The sequence below is a fragment of the Anomaloglossus baeobatrachus genome, chromosome 4, assembly GCF_048569485.1.
Source record: "Anomaloglossus baeobatrachus isolate aAnoBae1 chromosome 4, aAnoBae1.hap1, whole genome shotgun sequence".
NCBI lineage: Eukaryota > Metazoa > Chordata > Amphibia > Anura > Aromobatidae > Anomaloglossus > Anomaloglossus baeobatrachus.
Genome location: NC_134356.1, coordinates 410,558,352 through 410,578,843, shown reverse-complemented (window position 1 = coordinate 410,578,843; position 20,492 = coordinate 410,558,352). Strand labels below are relative to the sequence as shown.

General features: G+C 41.5%; 1 protein-coding gene across 1 annotated transcript in view; it reads left to right on the top strand.

The window, feature by feature from the left end:
- Positions 1-20,492, top strand: part of PLXNA4 (plexin A4) — a 1,083,593-nt gene that overhangs the window by 725,032 nt on the left and 338,069 nt on the right. The window contains exon 7 of the mRNA XM_075345346.1: positions 7,721-7,874. Coding sequence (XP_075201461.1) covers positions 7,721-7,874 — 154 coding nt within the window. The remainder of the gene's footprint in view (positions 1-7,720; positions 7,875-20,492) is intronic.

Genomic DNA, 20,492 nt, shown 5'->3' with positions numbered 1-20,492 from the left:
GATGCCACTCTCTATTGCTCTTCTACTGGATATCGTCTAATGACAGAAAACTCTATGAAAAGTCCATTTAACTAAAGATAATAGAGTGACTCGGTAATAACTGGCCCTTCTGCCTTTAGCAATTGTGTTTTTCAAGAAGCTACAGCTTTAAAAAGAGTAATTGATTTTCTTTTGCAAAAATGCACTTGATTGCAGTGTTCTGGGGTAATTATTTGCAGCAGAATTATTTTAAAGATTTACAAGATCTATTCTGAATGGATATTCTGCTCAGAGCAGCGAAGAATAACAATACTATTTCAGCATAATGTGCTCATCCTTGAAATCGTCAATTTCTTTGAGCGTCTCATCTTTTCTTGGTCTGAGCGGCCCAATTGTATCTACATTGCGTGAAGCATCGGCTTTTTGCAAATAATATTATTGTGCTGCTTCTGTTCTTTAGCACAAGAAAAATCACATTCAATATTGAGCAATATTGAACAATCTCTGTAGTTAAACAGAAACATTGTCAAGACATTTTAATTGTGCTTCTTTTAAACTTCCATTCTTAGTTTTTGCTTCTTTCAATTCTATTTCAATTGAAAAAACCGACTCACTGGAATCTCAGCCGTTATTGTACCAATTTCCAGGGTATTGACAGAGTTTTCTATAAGCTAGAAGTTAAAAACAGAACCTGCGTTCCAGAAATGAAGCGTTCTCTCTGGGATCACTTTATTAAAAGGGACCCGTCTCCAGATTCCTCCATAGAAACTGTACATATAATTAAATGGATCTCTCAGACCTGATGCGATTAGTGTTTTTCCTTTGAAAATTCATGACGCAATGGACGTATAAACATTTTTTGACAGTTCTCCTGTTCAAGAGTAAAATGAGTAGTTTTTAACATTGATAAGTCTGTTTAAAGGGAACCTGTCACTAGATTTGGTGTTTATAAGCTGCGGCCGCCACCGGGGTCTTATATACAGCATTCTAACATGCTGTATATAAGAGCTTAGGCCGCTGTGTAGAACGTAAAAATCACTTTATAATACGAAGCTAACTGGTCGCTGCAGTGGAGTTGGGTCATATGGGCAACTCCGTTTTCCGGCGCCCGCGCCTCCTTTTTCAGCCATCTTTGTCCTTCTTCTTCTGAAGCCAGGGTCCGTGACGCGTTCTACGTAATCCACACTCGCCAGCATTGAGGTCCTTCGCAGACACACTTTGATCTGCCCTGAGCAGGTGAGATCAAAGTATTGTAGTGCGCCTGCGCAGGACCGGCGAGTGTGTATGACGTAGGACGCGTCCTGCACGCAGACTTCAGAAAGAGGATGAAGATGGCCAAAAGAGGAGGCGCCGGCATCAGAGAATGGAGATGCCCAGATGACCTAATTCCACCGCAGCGACCGTTTCGGTAAGTATTATAAAGTCATTTTTACATTCTACACAGCGGCCTGGACTCTTATATACAGCATGTTAGAATATTGTATATAAGAGCCCACTGGTGGTGGCCGCAGCTTATAGGCTCCAACCAAATCTGCTTACAGGTTCCCTTTAATTATATTTACAGTCTGTATTGTGAGAGCAATAAATATAATAATATTTAATCACATACAGCGCCATTAATTCTGCAGCACTTTACATACATTGGCAACTCTGTCCCCATTGGGGCTCACAATCTAAATTACCTAACAGTATGTCTTTGGAGTGTGGGAGGAAATCCACACAAACACAGGGAGAACATAAAAACTCCTTGCAGGGATTTGACAAGACTGCAATGCTAACTACTGAGCCACCATGCCCCCCTACCAAGGAACAAATCCTTTATAAGAACACTGGAGCATAACAGTTTAATAATTGCACTTGGCACATTGAATGTGCTACATATTTGTGTAATACTTGACATGAACAACTGACTTGAAAAATAGATACATCAAATGTGTTCAGTTAAACACATTACATGGTATACGTCTGCTTCTTTAGTAGCGTGTCCCATTTGATATATTTTACAAAATGTGACAACTGATAGCTTTTCCAAAATAAAAAAATTACCAGCAGCCTATATTTAAATAGCATAATATACTTTTCATATTTTGACATACTTTTAAAGTGAGTATATCAGCAGCATAAAATGACTGTTCAAACCAAGCATATATAATGAAATAATATTAAAATATAATTATACAGTGCCTACAAGTAGTATTCAACCCCCTGCAGATTTAGCAGGTTTGATAAGATGCAAGTAAGTTAGAGCCTGCAAACTTCAAACAAGAGCAGGATTTATTAACAGATGCATAAATCTTACAAACCAACAAGTTATGTTGCTCAGTTAAAATTTAATAAATTTTCAACATAAAAGTGTGGGTCAATTATTATTCAACCCCTAGGTTTAATATTTTGTGGAATAACCCTTGTTTGCAATTACAGCTAATAATCGTCTTTTATAAGACCTGATCAGGCCGGCACAGGTCTCTGGAGTTATCTTGGCCCACTCCTCCATGCAGATCTTCTCCAAGTTATCTAGGGTCTTTGGGTGTCTCATGTGGACTTTAATCTTGAGCTCCTTCCACAAGTTTTCAATTGGGTTAAGGTCAGGAGACTGACTAGGCCACTGCAACACCTTGATTTTTTCCCTCTTGAACCAGGCATTGGTTTTCTTGGCTGTGTGCTTTGGGTCATTATCTTGTTGGAAGATGAAATGATGACCCATCTTAAGATCCTTGATGGAGGAGCGGAGGTTCTTGGCCAAAATCTCCAGGTAGGCCGTGCTATCCATCTTTCCATGGATGCCGACCAGATGGCCAGGCCCCTTGGCTGAGAAACAGCCCCACAGCATGATGCTGCCACCACCATGCTTGACTGTAGGGATGGTATTCTTGGGGTCGTATGCAGTGCCATCCAGTCTCCAAACATCACGTGTATGGTTGACACCAAAGATCTCGATCTTGGTCTCATCAGACCAGAGAACCTTGAACCAGTCTGTCTCAGAGTCCTCCAAGTGATCATGAGCAAACTGTAGACGAGCCTTGACATGACGCTTTGAAAGTAAAGGTACCTTACGGGCTCGTCTGGAACGGAGACCATTGTGGTGGAGTACGTTACTTATGGTATTGACTGAAACCAATGTCCCCACTGCCATGAGATCTTCCCGGAGCTCCTTCCTTGTTGTCCTTGGGTTAGCCTTGGCTCTTCGGACAAGCCTGGCCTCGGCACGGGAGGAAACTTTCAAAGGCTGTTCAGGCCGTGGAAGGCTAACAGTAGTTCCATAAGCCTTCCACTTCCGGATGATGCTCCCAACAGTGGAGACAGGTAGGCCCAACTCCTTGGAAAGGGTTTTGTACCCCTTGCCAGCCTTGTGACCCTCCACGATCTTGTCTCTGATGACCTTGGAATGCTCCTTTGTCTTTCCCATGTTGACCAAGTATGAGTGCTGTTGACAAGTTTGGGGAGGGTCTTAATTAGTCAGAAAAGGCTGGAAAAAGAGATAATTAATCCAAACATGGAAGCTCATTGTTCTTTGTGCCTGAAATACTTCTTAATGCTTTAGGGGATCCAGACAGAATTCTGGTGGTTTGAGGGGTTGAATAATAAATGACCCTCTGAATAAACTTTTCACAATTTAAAAAAAAAAATAAAAAAAGAAATAACATTCTTTTTTGCTGCAGTGCATTTCACACTTCCAGGCTGATCTACAGTCCAAATGTCACAATGCCAAGTTAATTCCGAATGTGTAAACCTGTTAAATCTGCAGGGGGTTGAATACTACTTGTAGGCACTGTATATGTTCTCAATGCACCTTAGGTGTGGCCAAGCAATTCAGTGCACCTTCCTATCTACTTTATTTCCATTTTTTTCTGCCCCTCTCTGTCGTTACAGCAAATCCAAGATGGCAGCACCCAGTGCTTCAGTAACACTATAATTAATTAAAAACTAAATAAACAGTGAGTGTAATTTTGTATTAAAAATACTTGATTTCATAATTACTATTATTAATACAAAAATAAAAAGCATGACACCTTCCCTATAAAGTTAAAACAATCAATGAAAGAAGGTGGGGACAGAGATAGATGGAAATCAAGAAGGTGAAAAAGTTCCTTTAATTTTGTGGTCACGCCAGGGGTGGCTTGAACAGTCATAGTATGGTGACAGACTCCCACTGAAGTAGATGTAAGTCAGGGATTATGCACTAGTCACTATGTGTGTAACATACACTGATGGGCAAAAGGGTAACAATGATTTGAACTTGTGACTTTCAGGCTCCATATTTCACAGTCTACTACAGCTTTGTGCGTGAGTCTATCTTCCTTTTATAGACAATCATCTTGGCTATCTCACACATAAATTTGACTTCCAACTATTTAGCATATGATTAGTTAGGCAGATTCTTGTCATTTCACTGCATTGTTACTGTCTTGCTCCTGGTGGTGTAAAAATCTTTTTCCTTCTGTATACTACAAATTACATCTTGTTTTCACATTCACAAATATCTCAGTGTGTTATGTTGATTCCCAAGCGAAAGGTTACTAGTTCAAATTGAGGAGCAGCCAAAAGAAGATTTCAGAGGAAAAGAGGAACAGCATCATCCAGTTTTTCAATAGCGGTCTCTCGACCAAGAAAATTGTCAAACTACATTATATGAGTGCTAGGACAGTTGGAAGAATATGAAATGAAGTCCGTTCATCTATTCAAAGGCCAAGAGGTAGACATCCAGGTAATAGTGAGATCACAGACGTCCATGCAAGCACCATGGAAAAGTCTCAATGGTGGCCAAAAAAGGTAAAGAAAGCTCAACTTCAATATTGTCCTAGCAATGCCTCAAGTTTGCAAAAAAATATACAAAAGTGGACAGTAAAAGACTGGAAACTAAGAATTTTGAGCGATGTTCCGAAAGACAATAGACTATCTCTGATGGATGTAAATTGATCTGGAGGAAATATTAAAAGAGGCCAAACGGCTCAAGAAATTTCAGAAACTGTCAAGTTCGGTGGAGGAAGCCTGATGATATGGTGTTGTTTCACAGTCAAAGGCATTGGATACTTAAACAGGATCAATGGTGGTCTTAATGCTGAGATATATGTGAGTATCCTACAAGATCAGTTACTTTGTACAATCGAGTATAATGGGTATAAAAAGAACAACATAGTGTTCCAGCAGGAGAGCGACCAAAGCAAAGACAATGAAGTAGAGGTGCTGATTTGGCCCTCACAGTCCCCAGACATTAACCCAATCAATCACTTGTATGTAGAGTTGAAAAAAGCTGAATACATAGCCAAGTGAGCCAAGCAGTAAGCATCAACATTGGAAATGTGAAGAAGAGACCTGGGATCAGATTTTGGTTCAGACTTGCTTTAATCTGATTGAGAGCATGCCCAGGAGGATTCAGGCAGTGTTGAAAGCCAAAGGTGGATTTACAAAATATTAACAGAATAATAAAAATTAAAATTTAGATTTTTAGGAGCAAAATAGTAACAATGCAGTGACATGATTAGAATCTACATAACTAATCACATCCCAAATAGTTGCAAGTCAAATTTATGTATGGGATAATAAAGATGATTGTCTATAAAATGAAAGTGGTCTCATGCTAAAACCTGTAGTGGATGGTGGGATCTGGAGCCGGAATCAAAAGTTTAAAACATTGTTACTGTTTTCCTCATCAGTATATTTATCCATAATAAATGGGACATCCACAAAAAAAAACAAAAAACAATTAATACACCAGGAAGAAAAGTGAGAGGCAAACAAGTCTTGGATTTGCAAGTTTTAACAATATGGAAAAAAGCAAAGATAAGGCAGGGAACATATCTGTAACCAAGTAACTGGTTCCATTGACCTCTATAGTACGTTATATCTTATTAGACTAACATGATCTCTTATTGTGACAGATGACATTGTCCTTAAGCTATTTTCTTCACATATGAGACAAATGACAACTTCATTAGAAGGGTATATAGTAATGTAAAAATAAACAAAATAAATATGCCTTGACCTTTGATACAATATATAAAGAAGGTAAATATGTATACATGTATAATTCTGTCGCATATATCTTAAACTCTCTATATATCAAAATAAATGCAAGACATTTATAAATGTAGGATTAATAAATGTTGGAAAGGTGATTTTTTTTTTATCATTTTCTTACATTCTACCCTTAAATGGGTTGTTGACTACTTTTAAATTGAGGGTAGGTCATCAATGTCTGATCGGCCGGGGTCTGACACCTAGCACCAACCAGATGTTCTCGGTAATGGCAGCGGGAAATGCTCAGTTCCGGAACTTCCCTGTCAACTGATAGTGACTGCAGCCGGGTACTGCACATCTGCCTCCCATTCAAATTAATAGGAAGAGGATGTGCAGTGTCCAGCCGCGGCATCAATCAGAAGACAAGGCAGCTCTGGAACTGAGCATTTATGGCTGCTTGCTGTTGCCGTTTTCACCTACAATTGCAGATCGGTGAGGGTGCTTGGTGTTGGACCCCAGTAGATCAGCCATTGATGACCTATCCTAAGGACAGGCCATGAATGTATATGTAATGGGTAACCTCTTTAAAGAGTACCAACCAGCAGGATTTTGCTATATGTAGTAAAGTCAGTGCCATACTGGCACTAAGATGCTGAATCCAGGCATACCTGTTATAGAAAGATCCGATGCTTGGTTGATTAAATATCTTTAATCAAAGTTGCAGAAAAGCACTGATTGACTGGTGCAATATGGGCGGGTTTTGTGAGTCGTATTCTCGCATTTATTCCTCCTCTGGCATCCTCCTGGGTTGCCCCCTCTTTATTTGAATATCGCGCCACGCCACCATTGTTGTTGTTTGCCACAGTACTCAGCTCTTTATTGAAAAGGCTCCGTAGTATGCGCATGCACATACTGTGATCTCCGGTGATCATTTTATTGAACACACTGTGGTAAAGACCATGAGAAAGCATTCAGCGCATGCCCAGATTTTTTTTTTTACGTCTGCGCATGCGCCGATTCTTTTCAGTCTTCACCGCAGTGTGTTCAATAAAATAATGCCAGAAATCACGGAAATCACCCCAGTGCCATTTTATTGAAGACCTGAGTACTGTGGCAATGTGCATGTGCCGCCAACAACAGAAATGACACCGAAACACGATATTAAAATAAGGAAAAGGGGGCAAGCCAGAGGACATTGGGGAGAGAAATATACATGAGGACCCAACCCACAAAGACCCGTCCATGTTGCACCAGTCAATCAAAGTGCAGTGCTTTTCTGCAACTTTGATTAAAGATATTTAAATAACCAAGCATCGGATCTTTCTACAACAGGTATGGCTGCAATCAGCATATTAGTATCAGTATGGCACTGCCTTTACCTCATATAGCAAAATCCTGCTGTTTGGTCCTCTTTAACTTGGTAAACAAACTTAACTGTGGTAATGAAACATTTGAATAACTATATTGGTTGTATAAAGTGTTTACTTAAATATGTCAGTACAAAAAAGCAAAATTAATTTTGGTCAAGAAGAAAATAATGTTAAGAAAATCAATACAAATTCCAAACAGATTTATTTAGGGAAATACTCCGGTTTTGTAGTGTGTTTATACATAGACTATCCATATACTTCAAGGGTTCCATGAGCTTATAACATTGTAATAATAACATTTGTACAAAACCTTCTGTACCGTCGTGTTTTCTCACCCCCTTTCTCACCCACATAACTTTTTCATGTATTTCTTGAGTTATGTTCCTAATATGTTTCCATTCTATGGCTTACAGCTAGTGTTGGAAGCCTACAATGTACCGGAGCTGTCTGCTGGTGTCAACTGCACATTTGAAGACCTTTCAGAGATGGATGGACTTGTAGTTGGAAACCAAATCCGATGTATTTCCCCTGCAGAAAAGGAAGTTCCACGTATCATAACAGAAAACGGTAAAAGAATGAGAAAGACAGAATTCCTTCAATTATTTGTACCCTTGTGTTTTTTATGATTCTGGTTTTTAGGAGGTTTAATTGTTTTGTTTTTTTATATTAACTGGACTGAATCAAATATGACATTTTGCTGTGTATGCCAATGATTTATGACTAGATTTATTTAGCATTTTTATTGCTTTTCTTTTTTCTTTTCCTAAGACATTGATTCTAGGCGGGTTTTCTCTGCAGCTAGTATCTAGAAGGATTCCTATGCAATAGACATATAACAAAAGTAGAACAGCAAAGATGATATAAAATATTAAGAACAAGGAAAAGGTCAGTTTCAGTCAATAACAGTAAAGGAAGCAAATATGTTGGTTTCACGCTGGGAGAGAAAACAGAGAACAGAAAATGGCTTGAAAGGTTCTTGGGCCTTGAAGGTGCATTCTCGCTTAATCGAGGTTAGAATCAAAGTTTACAAAGTAAATCCTTTATTATCTTTCCCCTGGGCGCCATCTTTAACTAAAGCTTGACTGGAAAAGAAATCAAATAAATAAGTATAATTTTAGTAGGTTATATATACATATAAATCACCCAGCAGACACACTAAATGGAGACTCAGTATTTGAGTATTAGAAAACATATTAATTGGATGAGATTAGGAAGATTGACACATGATTTCTGTATTTAAAAATGTTTATCAAACTAGATGTTTTAAATCCTCTACCACATTTGTTGTTTTATGTTAATATGTCACCTACCTATATATACACACACATGGCTTCTTGTTTTCCTTGCACCCCACGGGTGAGAATTTAATTATTACTTGCGATCAAATATGCCATTGGTATTTCCAGCCTTCTCAGATTATACTTCTTGAGGGTAAAGTCATTAACACATTTAAATAACATGGTGTCTTCCATGAAATATACCTCTAGGAATCGAATTCTCTGAGTTTGTGGTCAAGAATTAAAATAAATGTATATAGTATTTTTTCTGCAGTCTTGAAGGTTGTTCACTCAATTCATTTCAAAATGTGGTAGAATAGGAGACTTCAATTACTGAAGTCCTTTACTTCTTCCCTGCTGATGTCACCCGGGGAGAGCATTTGATACACAGATCTATCTACCTACAATAACTTGAATAATTGACAGTTTTTGTGTCTGTGATTTCAGCAGCCTCTACACTGATTACAGCTTTGGAGTAAATAGGGGAGGCAGAAGGTAAAAAAAGTGAAAGGGTAATGCAAGCTAGAAAGTTGGTATAAACAATGGCTGGTAATGGGGAAGCAGCTCCTCTGTGTCTGCAGCATGGAAGAAATGAAATGCTGCAAAAAGACAATGTATAGAAAAGATATAGGTCAAGTATGTAGAAATACATCATGTCACATGGAGAGAAGAAAGCAGAGTGTGTGAAGAACACAGCTTTTGTGAATCTTTATCAGTAAGTATCCGGGCGACACATTGTGAGATCTTCTGGTTCCTTTTTGGGGCTTGATAGCTCTATATATATATATATATATATATATATATATATATATATATATATACGCAACACTTTTGATTTTACTCCCATTTTTATAAGTGGCACTCAAAGATCTAAAGCGGGCTTTACACGCTGCGATATCGCTAATGATTTATCGTCGGGGTCACGTCGTTAATGACGCACATCCGGCGTCCTTAGCGACATCGCAGCATGTGACACGTACGAGCGATCTTAAACGATCGCAAAACAGGTAAAAATCGTTGGTTTTGGAGAGGTCGTCCTAAAACCAGATATCGTTGCCTGTTTATTAGCGATGTTGTTCTTCGTTCCTGCGGCAGCACACATCGCTGTGTGTGACACCGTAGGAGCGGCGAACATCTCCTTACCTCTATCCACCGGCAATGAGGAAGGAAGAAGGTGGGCGGCATGTTACGGCCGCTCATCTCCGCCCCTCCTCTGCTATTGGACAACTGCCGTATGACGTCACTGTGACGCCTCATGACCCGCCCCCTTAGTAAGGAGGTGGTTTGCCGGTCACAGCGACGTCTCTGACAAGGTATCTGTGTGTGACGCTGCGTTAGCGATTATGTTCGCTATGGCAGCGATCACATAATATCGCACGAACGACGGGGGCGGGTGCTATCGCGCTCAACATCGCTAGCCGATGCTAGCGATGTTGCAGCGTGTAAAACCCACTTGACTTTTTCTATGTACACAAAAGACCTTTTTCTCTCAAATTTTGTTCACAAATTTGTCTAAATGTGTGTTTGTGAGCACTTTTCTTTTGCCGAGATAATGCATCCACCTCATAGGTGTGGCATAACAAAATGCTAATTAGACAGCATGATTATTGCACAGGTGTGCCTTAAGGCCACTTTACACGCTGCAATATCGTTACTGATATCGCTAGCGTGCGTACCCGCCCCCATCAGTTGTGCGACACGGGAAAATTGCTGCCTGTGGCGCACAACATCGCTCAGACCCGTCACACTACTTACCTGCCTAGGAATGTCGCTGTGACCGGCGAACCTCCTCCTTTCTAAGTAGGCGGTTCGTTCGGTGCCATAGCGACATCACTAATCGACCGCCCAATAGAAGCGGAGGGGCAGAGATGAGCGGGTGGAACATCCTGCCTACCTCCTTCCTTCCTCATTGCCGGCGGCCGCAGGTAAGGTGAGGTTCCTCGTTCTGGCAGTGTCACACACAGCGATGTGTGCTGTCGCAGGAACGACGAACAACATCGTACCTGCAGCAGCAACGATAATTGGGAATAGGGGGCATGTCACCGATTAGCGATTTTGAACGTTTTTGCAACGATTCAAAATTGCTCATAGGTGTGTCACGCAACAACATTGCTAAAGCGGCCGGATGTGCATTACAAATTCCGCGACCCCAACGAGATCACTTGAGCGATGTCGTAGCGTGTAAAGCGGCCTTTAGGCTGGCTACCATAAAAAGGTCTCTTTAAATTGTGCAGTTTTACAGTAGTCGTGAGACCCCACCACTTTGGGTCAAAAAATAAGTCAGTATCTGGTGTGACCACCAATTCCCAGCCTGTCATCTGCTCTATACAGTGAAAACCGGGATTCGTCCTTGAAGAAAACACCTCTCCAACGTGCCGGATGCCATCAAATGTGAGCATTTGGCCACTCAAGTTGGTTACAATGGCGAACTGCAGTCAGATGGAGACCCCGGTGAGGACTACAAGCATTTAGATGAGCTTCCCTCAGACGAACCTTGCAGGTGAAGATACTTGATGTTGAGGCCCTGGGATGGTGTGGATACACGTGGTCTATGGTTATGAGGCCTCTTGGATGTGCTGCCAAATTCTCTAAAACACCTTTGGAAATGGCTTTTGGAAGAGAAAAGAACATTCAATTCACAGGCAACAGCTCTGGTGGACATTCCCGAGGTTAGCATGCTAATTGCAAGCTCCCTCAACACCTGAGACATCTGTGGCATTGTGCTGTGAGAAAACTGCACATCATAGAGTGGCCTTTTATTGTGACCAGCCTAAGGCACACTTGTGCAATAATCATGCTATCTAATCAGGATTTTGGTATGCCACACCTGTGAGGTGGATGGATTATCTCGGCAAAGGAGAAGTGCTCACAAACACGGATTAAGACAAATTTGTGAACAATATTTGAGAGAAAAAGGTCTTTTATGTACATAGAAAAAGTCTAAGAGCTTTGATCTCAGAACATGAAAAATAGGAGAAAAGACAAAAGTATTGCATTTATATTTTTGTTCAGTATATATTGTATATACATACACAGTACATATATATAATAGTGCCATTCCAATTTTCTGCTGTTAGCTGCTTTGCCTTCAATGCAAACCTATGACACTCACATGGGTAATCTCATAGACTTAAGGCCTCATTACACGCAATGACGAATAACGATATATCGCCGGGGTCAGGAATTCCATGACGCACATCCGGCATCGCTAGCGACGTCGTTGCGTGTGACACTAACGAACGTCCGTTAACGATCAAAAATACTCACCTTATCGTTGACACGTCGTTCATTTTCAAAAAATCGTTAATTGTTGCAGGACGGAGATTGTTCGTCGTTCCCAAGGCAGCAAACATCGCTACATGTGAGACCTCGGGAACGACGAACTACAGCTTACCTGCGGCCGCCGGCAACGCGGAAGGAAGGAGGTGGGCGGGATGTTACGGCCGCTCATCTCCGCCCCTCCGCTTCTATTGGGCGGTCGCTTAGTGACGCCGCTGTGACGCCGCACGAACCGCCCCCTTAGAAAGGAGGCAGTTCACCAGCAACAGCGACGTCGCTCAGCAGGTAAGTCCATGTGATGGGTCCGAGCGATGTTGTGCGCCACGGGCAGCAATTTGCCCGTGACGCACAACCGACGGGGGTGGTTGCTTTCACCAGCGATATCACTGCGTGTAAAGCCCCCTTTACATTGAAAAAGCAACTCTTTCAGTCCACACAAAAGCTGATATGAGCTGCATAGTGTGAATTGTTGTCATGTGTATTTGAAGAGGATCGTAGCAATGCTAAGAATTGAAGAAGACAATGATTGGTAAGTAAACACATGCACATTATACAACTAATATATTGTGAGGGAATAAGAAATAATGATTTTTTTCTGGGAGTTCTTTATTTATTTATTAAGAAGATTTAAGAAGCATTTTTATTTCATCAATTAGTGTTAGGGCTTTAAACAAGCTCCTTGGTATATCCAATCAACGAGGTTAATTTATCAAGTGGTACTTCATCAACATTATCACAAAAACGTAATGTAAGTTCAATTAACTAAAATACCCGATAAATCATGTTTGTTAAACATTAGGAACCATTTATAATGAATGACCAGTACTCATATGCTTGTTAAAATCTCATTAAACATTTGTTTCTGATTAGAATGATAAGAAAGAATATATTACCAATGTTCCTCCTGTAGTTCTGGAATAAACAGAGAATACCTCATAGTCATGCAAATTATTGACTCCAAATATCATACCATAAACATACTTTACCATATTTTACAAACTTGCCTCTGATATTGTATTGTTGCATAGATGATATTTCTGTCTATTGTGTACTTAAGAGTTAGCATCAAAGACTGGAGTTTTCTACTGTCGACTTATTCATTTTGACATCTGCAAAGAATTTGTTGTTAATGCTATAGACTTGAAGAAGTGAGTTCATCCTTTGAAATCGTGTATTAAAAATGGAATGTTATTTTTGGCCTTTCTCTGAATATCTGTCTGCACTACTCTACTATGTACTGTGTATGTATTGTGACAAGTGGACTAAGGCTGGGACTGAACTAATGCCATCAGCATACATTGTTAGGCTATCACATCCAGCCTGAAGCACACCATGCTTGCTATATATTTTTACTATTTGATTGTTTAGCTTATTTTTAATGTAGCTTCACTTGTGTACAGCAGTGATCAGTGACTACTGTTTAGTTACAGTGCTACAAAGGAGTCTGTGGTAACACTGTTCTACAGCCAAATTCGTTTGGGACTAGCGATGGGTGGACTCACAGATACCCGGGATCGGCGGGTTCAACCGGGTATAAAAAAGCACCCAAAAAGTAAAATAAAAAACTCCAGCACTGGAAAGACCGGACTGATGAGAAATATCTCGTAAAATTTCACATTTATTTTAGTACATTAAAAATTGCCAGATGGTTAGACACAAACATGGAGGGAGAGGGTGGGGAAAACACGGGGCTGAAACATGTCTTTCGTTCCCCCCTCTCTCCCTCCATGTTTGTTTTTTAACTGTCTGACCACCATCTAGCAATTTTTAATATACTAAAATAAGTGTGAAATTTTACATGATACATCTCATCAGTCAGGTCTTTCCAACGTTGGAGTTTTTTGTTTTAGTTTATGGATCTTTTCCTCTGTCCAGGCATCTGTGCGATGGATTTCAGACTGGACCTACCATTCAGTAGTTGAGCTCACACACTTTTTCTTTTTTGAGTTAAAAAAACAAACCTTGGTTTGGTCCCAGAATTGATCCCGGATATCTGGCCAGACGCTGGTCCCCACATAAATCTATGGAGACTAGAATCCGATGCTTTAAAATGATGGAAGAAGGGATAGGAGGATTGGAGCAAGCACGTTATACTTACCGAGTCTCCTGCCCTGCTCTAACGCTACTTCCAGGGCCATTGATTATCCCTCATTCATAAGCATTGCTTCCCCTGCCCATCGTCAGTCCCTGCGTCTCTGATTGGTTGCAGTCAGATGCGTCCGCACACTGTGTGACAGCATGTCTGACTTCATTCAATCAGAGGCGTTATGTGTGCAGCTCTATTGCTGTAAAAATAAATAAATTAATTAATAAATTGGCATAGGGTCTATTGTGAATCTCAGTTATGCTTTTGCTGGTATGAGGCTCTCTCTTGTGGCCAGGAATGGTTTGGACAGAGACCAGGTGTGCTGGAGCAATGGGCGTTTCCATTGCTAACTCTCTGCCTATTTAAACCTTGGTCTGCTGGCAGTCTGAGACGGTTCTCATTTATTCTTTGGTTTACCAGCCTTCTCATCTTGCTCCAGACCACATCTACTCCAGATAAGTTCTTGGTTCTTTCTTATGTTGTTTTGTTCTTTTGTTCTTTTCTGGGTTTGTCATTTACTGTGGTTATTGTCAGTTTTTTTGCATGCAGGAATCTTCTCTCTCTGTTGCTTAGCTGGTAAGGTCCCTGCAGCTATGTTTGGAGTTTTGCTCCTATAAGTCCATGTGTTTGTTGCTTCTTGAATTTGTAATTGTTCCTGTTTTCTGTTCATTGGTTTGACAAGATTACCTGATATAGGACAGAGTTCAGATCGTGTGATCTGAGGACTTTTTGTACTATCAGGTATTTGGATTTTTGTAGGGTTTTTCTCTGGCCACCACCAGCCCCTTTCCTATCCTTTCCTATTTAGTCAATGTGGCCTCACCTTTGCTAATCCTGTCATCCATCTGTGTATTGTGTTTTCCTATATCACCGTAGTATTTGAATGTGGGGGGCTTGCTATACCTTTTGCGGTCTATTTCTGAGGCAGAGAGTTATTCATCCTTCCTTCCTTTAGGATAGCTAGTTCTCCGGCTGGGTTCGCGGTGAATAGGATGTTAGTTCAACCCTCAGCTACTTCTAGTGTTGATGGTTAGTAAGGGGATGGCGGCCAGATTAGTTGCCAATGTTCTTGTCACCTTTTTTGCCAATGATCTATTGTGATCTTCCATGGTTCCGAATCATAACAAGGGTCCCCCCATATTATGATACCCAGTACAGAAAAAGCGCACGGTTAAAGGCTGCAGATTCCAACCATATGCTTCTCTTGGCTGCATATCCAAACAAAACCCACCGCATGCGGCTTTTTAAAAAATTATTTAAATAAATCATTTTAAAAACCGGCCTACGGTCCTCCCCCCAATTTTGATACTTCCCATGCTTATTGGGCCCCCCCAGCCTAATAATAGCAGCCTGCAGTTGCCAAGGATTGCTGCATCCATTAGATGCGACAATCCCGGAACGTTACTCAGCTCATTTTGATTGACCTGGTACGGTAGCAATTGGGTTAATGAGGGGTTAATAACAGCTCACAGCTGCCGCTAAGCCCTAGATTAGTAATTGGAGGCTTCTATGAGACCCCCCAATACTAATCTGTAAGCAAAAAGAAATATACACAAATACCAAAAAATCCTTTATTTGAAATAAAATACAAAAAAACACCCTCTTTCATCCCCACAGCTATGTGGAGGCTCATAATGTATATAGGAGGGTGGGGTTGTGTGTGGGCTCACACATATAGTGGAATATCAGCACACCTAATTCTGCTTAAAGGGAACCTGTCAGGTCCTGTATGCACCCAGAACCAAGAGCAGTTCTGGGTGCATATTTCTAATCCCAGTATATAGTGTTATAGATAAAGGGATAATTAGAAAAAGTATTGCTAAATATCCTTTATGATATGCTAATGAGGTTAGGGACTAGTCACTAGAGCATTACTTCCTTTGGCTAGTTGGCCTCCTTAGCATGTAAGCACACCCCTGTGGGCGCGCTAACATGCTAATGAATGTGCAGCGTCAAAGGCATAGTAGCTCTCACCTCTCTGCTGCCACATCATGTTAGTATGCCCCTGTGGGTATCTTAACATGCTAAGAAGGTGGAACGAGCACAGGAACTAATGCCCTTGCGACTAGTCCCTGAGCTCATTAGCATATCAGAAAGGATCGTTAGAAATAATTTATCTACAGATTTCTTTATGTTTGCTACTAGATACAGATAGGGATGGTTAGGTAGGGATTAGCAATATGCACCCAGAACTGCTCGTGATTCTGGGTGCATATTGCACCTGACAGGTTCCTTTTAATATTAAGTGATGATACAATTAATATTAATGTATAATGATAAATATATTTCATATATTAATATTAATACTGGGCAGAATTATTTTCAGCCTATTTGTTCTGCACTCCACAACAGTCTCGGTCTCACATGTGGCCCCTCCGGAAAATTACCGTATTTTTCGCTTTCTAAGACACACCGGATTATAAGACGCACCCCCAAATTTGGTGAAAGAATAGAGAATTTTTTTTTAATAAATGGGGTCCGTCTTATAATGCCAGTGTCCGTCTAACAAATATAGAGTATATGTCCCTCATAGCCCCCCCATCCTAAAATTAGCCCCCTTAATCTGGATATGGCCACCTTATATTGAATATAGCCCCCTTGTGCTGGCACACATCCCCCAGTGATGCAACATGTCCCCTATTGCTGGCACACATCCTCTATGGCTGGCACACAGACCCCTGTGGCTGGCACATGGCTCCTATGGCTCACTATGGCTGGCACACTGCCCCCTGTGGCTGGCACAAACTGTCCCCTGTGGCTGGCACACACTGCCTCCTGTGGCTGGCACACATGGCCCCCTGTGGCTGGCACACACTGCCCCCTGTGGCTGGCACACACTGCCCCCTGTGGCTGGCACACACGGCCCCCTGTGGCTAGCACACACCGCCCCCTGTGGCTGGCACACACTGCCCCCTGTGGCTGGCACACATCACCCTGTGTTAGATATCGCCCCCATGCTGCTGCTTTTAGTAAAATAAACTCTTTCCTTACCTTCTCCAGCACTGTGCTCCCTCGTGTCCCCCTCCTTGGGGTTGAGCTCCGGCCTCCTGCCTGCATTTCTTGGTTCACGGTCCCGGTCATGTGATCCGCACAACAGAGTGAAATCTCTGCTTGCATGATCACAGCACCAGGAGGAAGACCGGGGAGACACACTGGAGGGGGTAAGTAAAGAGTTTTTTTTATTTTACTATGGGCAGCAGCATGGGGGCCATATCTAACACAGGGGTCCATGTGCGATCAAAGGGAGCACAGGCAGATATAATATGCGCAGCTCCCCCAGCCCATCTCCGCGGTGTGGTTTCAGCACCACAGTGATGGACAGCGGCTGTGCATATTATATGAGCGGGAGCAGGAGATCAAAGGCTCCCTCCCGCAGCTTCACCAGCCTCCACCAGCCCCCCCAGTAGCCCCCAGCACCGCTCCAGAGCAACCCCCCACCTCCCCTGGACTCTACAGTATATAATCTGTATATACGGTTTATAAGACGCACCCCCTACTTTCCCCCAAAATTTGGGGGAACAAAAGTGCGTCTTATAAAGCGAAAAATACAGTAATTACCCAACCCTTCTCTAAATAAATATTAGAAAATTGTCATAAAACATTCTTTTTTTTTTTCAAAAATAATAGGCGAATTTTTTTTATTTTTAGGGGAGGTTTGTATACACTACATGTCATAGCGCTGTTTTTACCCCCAGTGCGACCCATTCAAAAGCACTGAGTGTACCTAAGTACAGTGGTTAACATACAAACAGCACCCAAACTCCAAACTTAAACACTGATTTTCTTGTATAGTCTGTGTTCAGTACGAACACCAAACTTTAAAATTCGGGTCCACTCATCTCTACTCATTTCATAGCTGACCCTGACAACTTTGAAAATATGTAGGACAGAGTAATTGGAGACACGACACATGTTTCTTCATTAATGTATTGTGCTTTTTTTCTTGCCCAAATTAGCTCTGTTTCCTTGACTTATGTGCAAACCAAAATACCCTCACAGACTCACCAAGATTTTACTGCATGGAGAATAGAATTTTATTATAGCAAATGAAATGTAATATTAATAAAGATTACTAAATTAACAGGTAAAAACAGAAAATTATCTGTGAATGGACAGAAATATACTCATTCCATCAATATTGGCTCTGGATTTCCTAGGGCTCATGTGAGTTATGTCACGCGAGCCCTGCAGCCAATCAGTGGCCATGTCACTCGCTTCCGTTGGACAAAACTCACACCCTGAATATGTGAGAGCTGCTGCTGCTCTCTGACTTTCTCTGAATGGTGGTCACATCCAACGGAAAAAAAGAATGAAACAGAAATAGCCGCCAATTGGCTGCAGGGCTAAGGTGAGAGAGAGAGTGCCGACATTACTGAAATAGCACCAGAGCTAAGTATAAAGTGTCGTTATTTTATAGGGGGAACATAGCAGTTGTTTAGGGGTTGTCTGAGTAATTTGCAAACCTCTTTAAAGAGAACTTGTCATGTAAAAATATGTTATTAATCTGCAAATATAGGGTTAATCTGCAGGCTATTAGCATTCTGACACTGCCAGACACTGAGCCACACTGCCGGGGAAAAATGAACTTTATTCCTCCCAGCAGATTTGTGCTTTCAGTCATAAGTTTGAGCGGTGCGGTTTCAGTCACCATTCAGTGTATACTGAGCGTCGGCTGTAACTCTGCCCCCTGAACTGACTGACAGCCGGCTCTGTACTGTCAGTCAGTGTCTGGGCGTGGTTACAACCAGCACACACTATGCACAATTCATGGTCTAAACCTGCTCTGGCCCATCCTTAAGATCAAAACCCAAATCTGCCGGGAAGAAAAAGTTAATTTCCTCGCAGCAGCAGGGCTCTAAGTGCAGATACCGGGCAGCATCAGAAAGCTATTAATCTGCAGATTAACTTCATATCTGAAGGTTCCCTTTAATAAATACGCCAAACCATGTGATTGCATTGATGATTTTACATTGACGGTGAGGCTGCTGCTAATCAACCTCAACATGTAGCTCCTGCCCAACATCTATCTCATTTTATAATACATATTACACCCTTCTTCTCTTTGATTTCTGTTGATATTCCAAGAAGCATTAAAAAAATGAGAGCCATGAATTAGTTGTCAGTTTTGAATCGGTTTCCTGTGTTCTTTTCAGATATAGTCGCAGCCCATGTACCTCCCCAATCCCCCCCCCCACACACATACATCCCCACGCTCAAAAAAAAAATCTTTCTATTATTTAAAATGATGCTGATCTGTAGTACTTAATAGTGGCTTCTAAAAGTGTAACAGAGCAAATGCATTCTGCTAATATACTCTATATATGGAAGATATCGGAGCTGGTAACAGCTAAAAGGTGGAAGTGCCAGGTATCAGACCTCAACTGATAAAAAATGAAAAACCTATGGCAAATTTTAATATTATATAGGGTCAACTGTACAATCAAATGAAAACATTGGGCCCTGAACCCACTCCAAGTAAAATAGAAATGCAGAGGAAAAAGGAGCTTTTATAGGTACAAAATGTAATAACTTTATTGATACAAGGTAAAAGGCAAAAAATAAGGAAATAAAGTGCAAGTTGAAGCATGTGCCGGTACATACACAGACATAAAGGTATCCACATGTAATAAATATTTGTAAATGTCCGAACATGCATCAGAAACACACCACAAAAAAACATTATATTAAATACATGAGACACAGACAGTGAGTACAGTGGGTATGCACAAGGCCAACACTGGGAATACACCACCTCCTAACTAGTGTTCAAAATAGCCATACCTTCAAGGCTAAGGCCTAAGCCACATGGCATGAAAATCAGTGCGAGTGGAGTGCGATAAAACATCGCATTCTACTCGGACCAATATTAGCCTATGTGTCAGAATCCATGAGCGATTATTTTCTCAGCCCTAATCGGACCGAGAAAACAATCGCACCATGCTGCGAGTGCAATGTGATCCTGTTTTTTCTCACATTCATTCAAATCTATGAGGCGAGAGAAAAATTGCATTGCACTCGCAGTACACTGGTGTACCACGAGTGCAGGGTGAGAATGGCAATAGCCGGCTATGGAGGAGAGAGGAAGATAAATCCCTCCCTCCCCTCCTCAGCGCCGGTCCGCCCCTCTTCAGCACTGGCCCACCCCTCCTGAGTGCTGGCCCGCTCCCTGCAGCTGAGGTCCACTCGCACAATTGAACCTCAGTTGCAGGGACAATCGCATGACACTCGGCTCTGCTGTACTGCCAGCGTGAGCCGAGTGTCATGAGAGGGGATCGCAGTAATCCCTGTGTGGCCCCAGCCTAAGAGCAACAATGGCTCAACCAGTCTAAAAAAAAAGAACATGGAAAAGAATCAATTCCTATTAAGGTGCCAGTGCCAGAGAAGTGCAGGATCGAAGAAGACGCCGTGTGGAGGACATTTATATATATTTATTACATGTGGATACCTTTATGTCTGTGTATGTACCGGCATATGCTGCAACTAGCACTTTATTTCCTTATTTGTTGTCTTTTACCTTGTATCAATAAAGTTATTACATTTTGT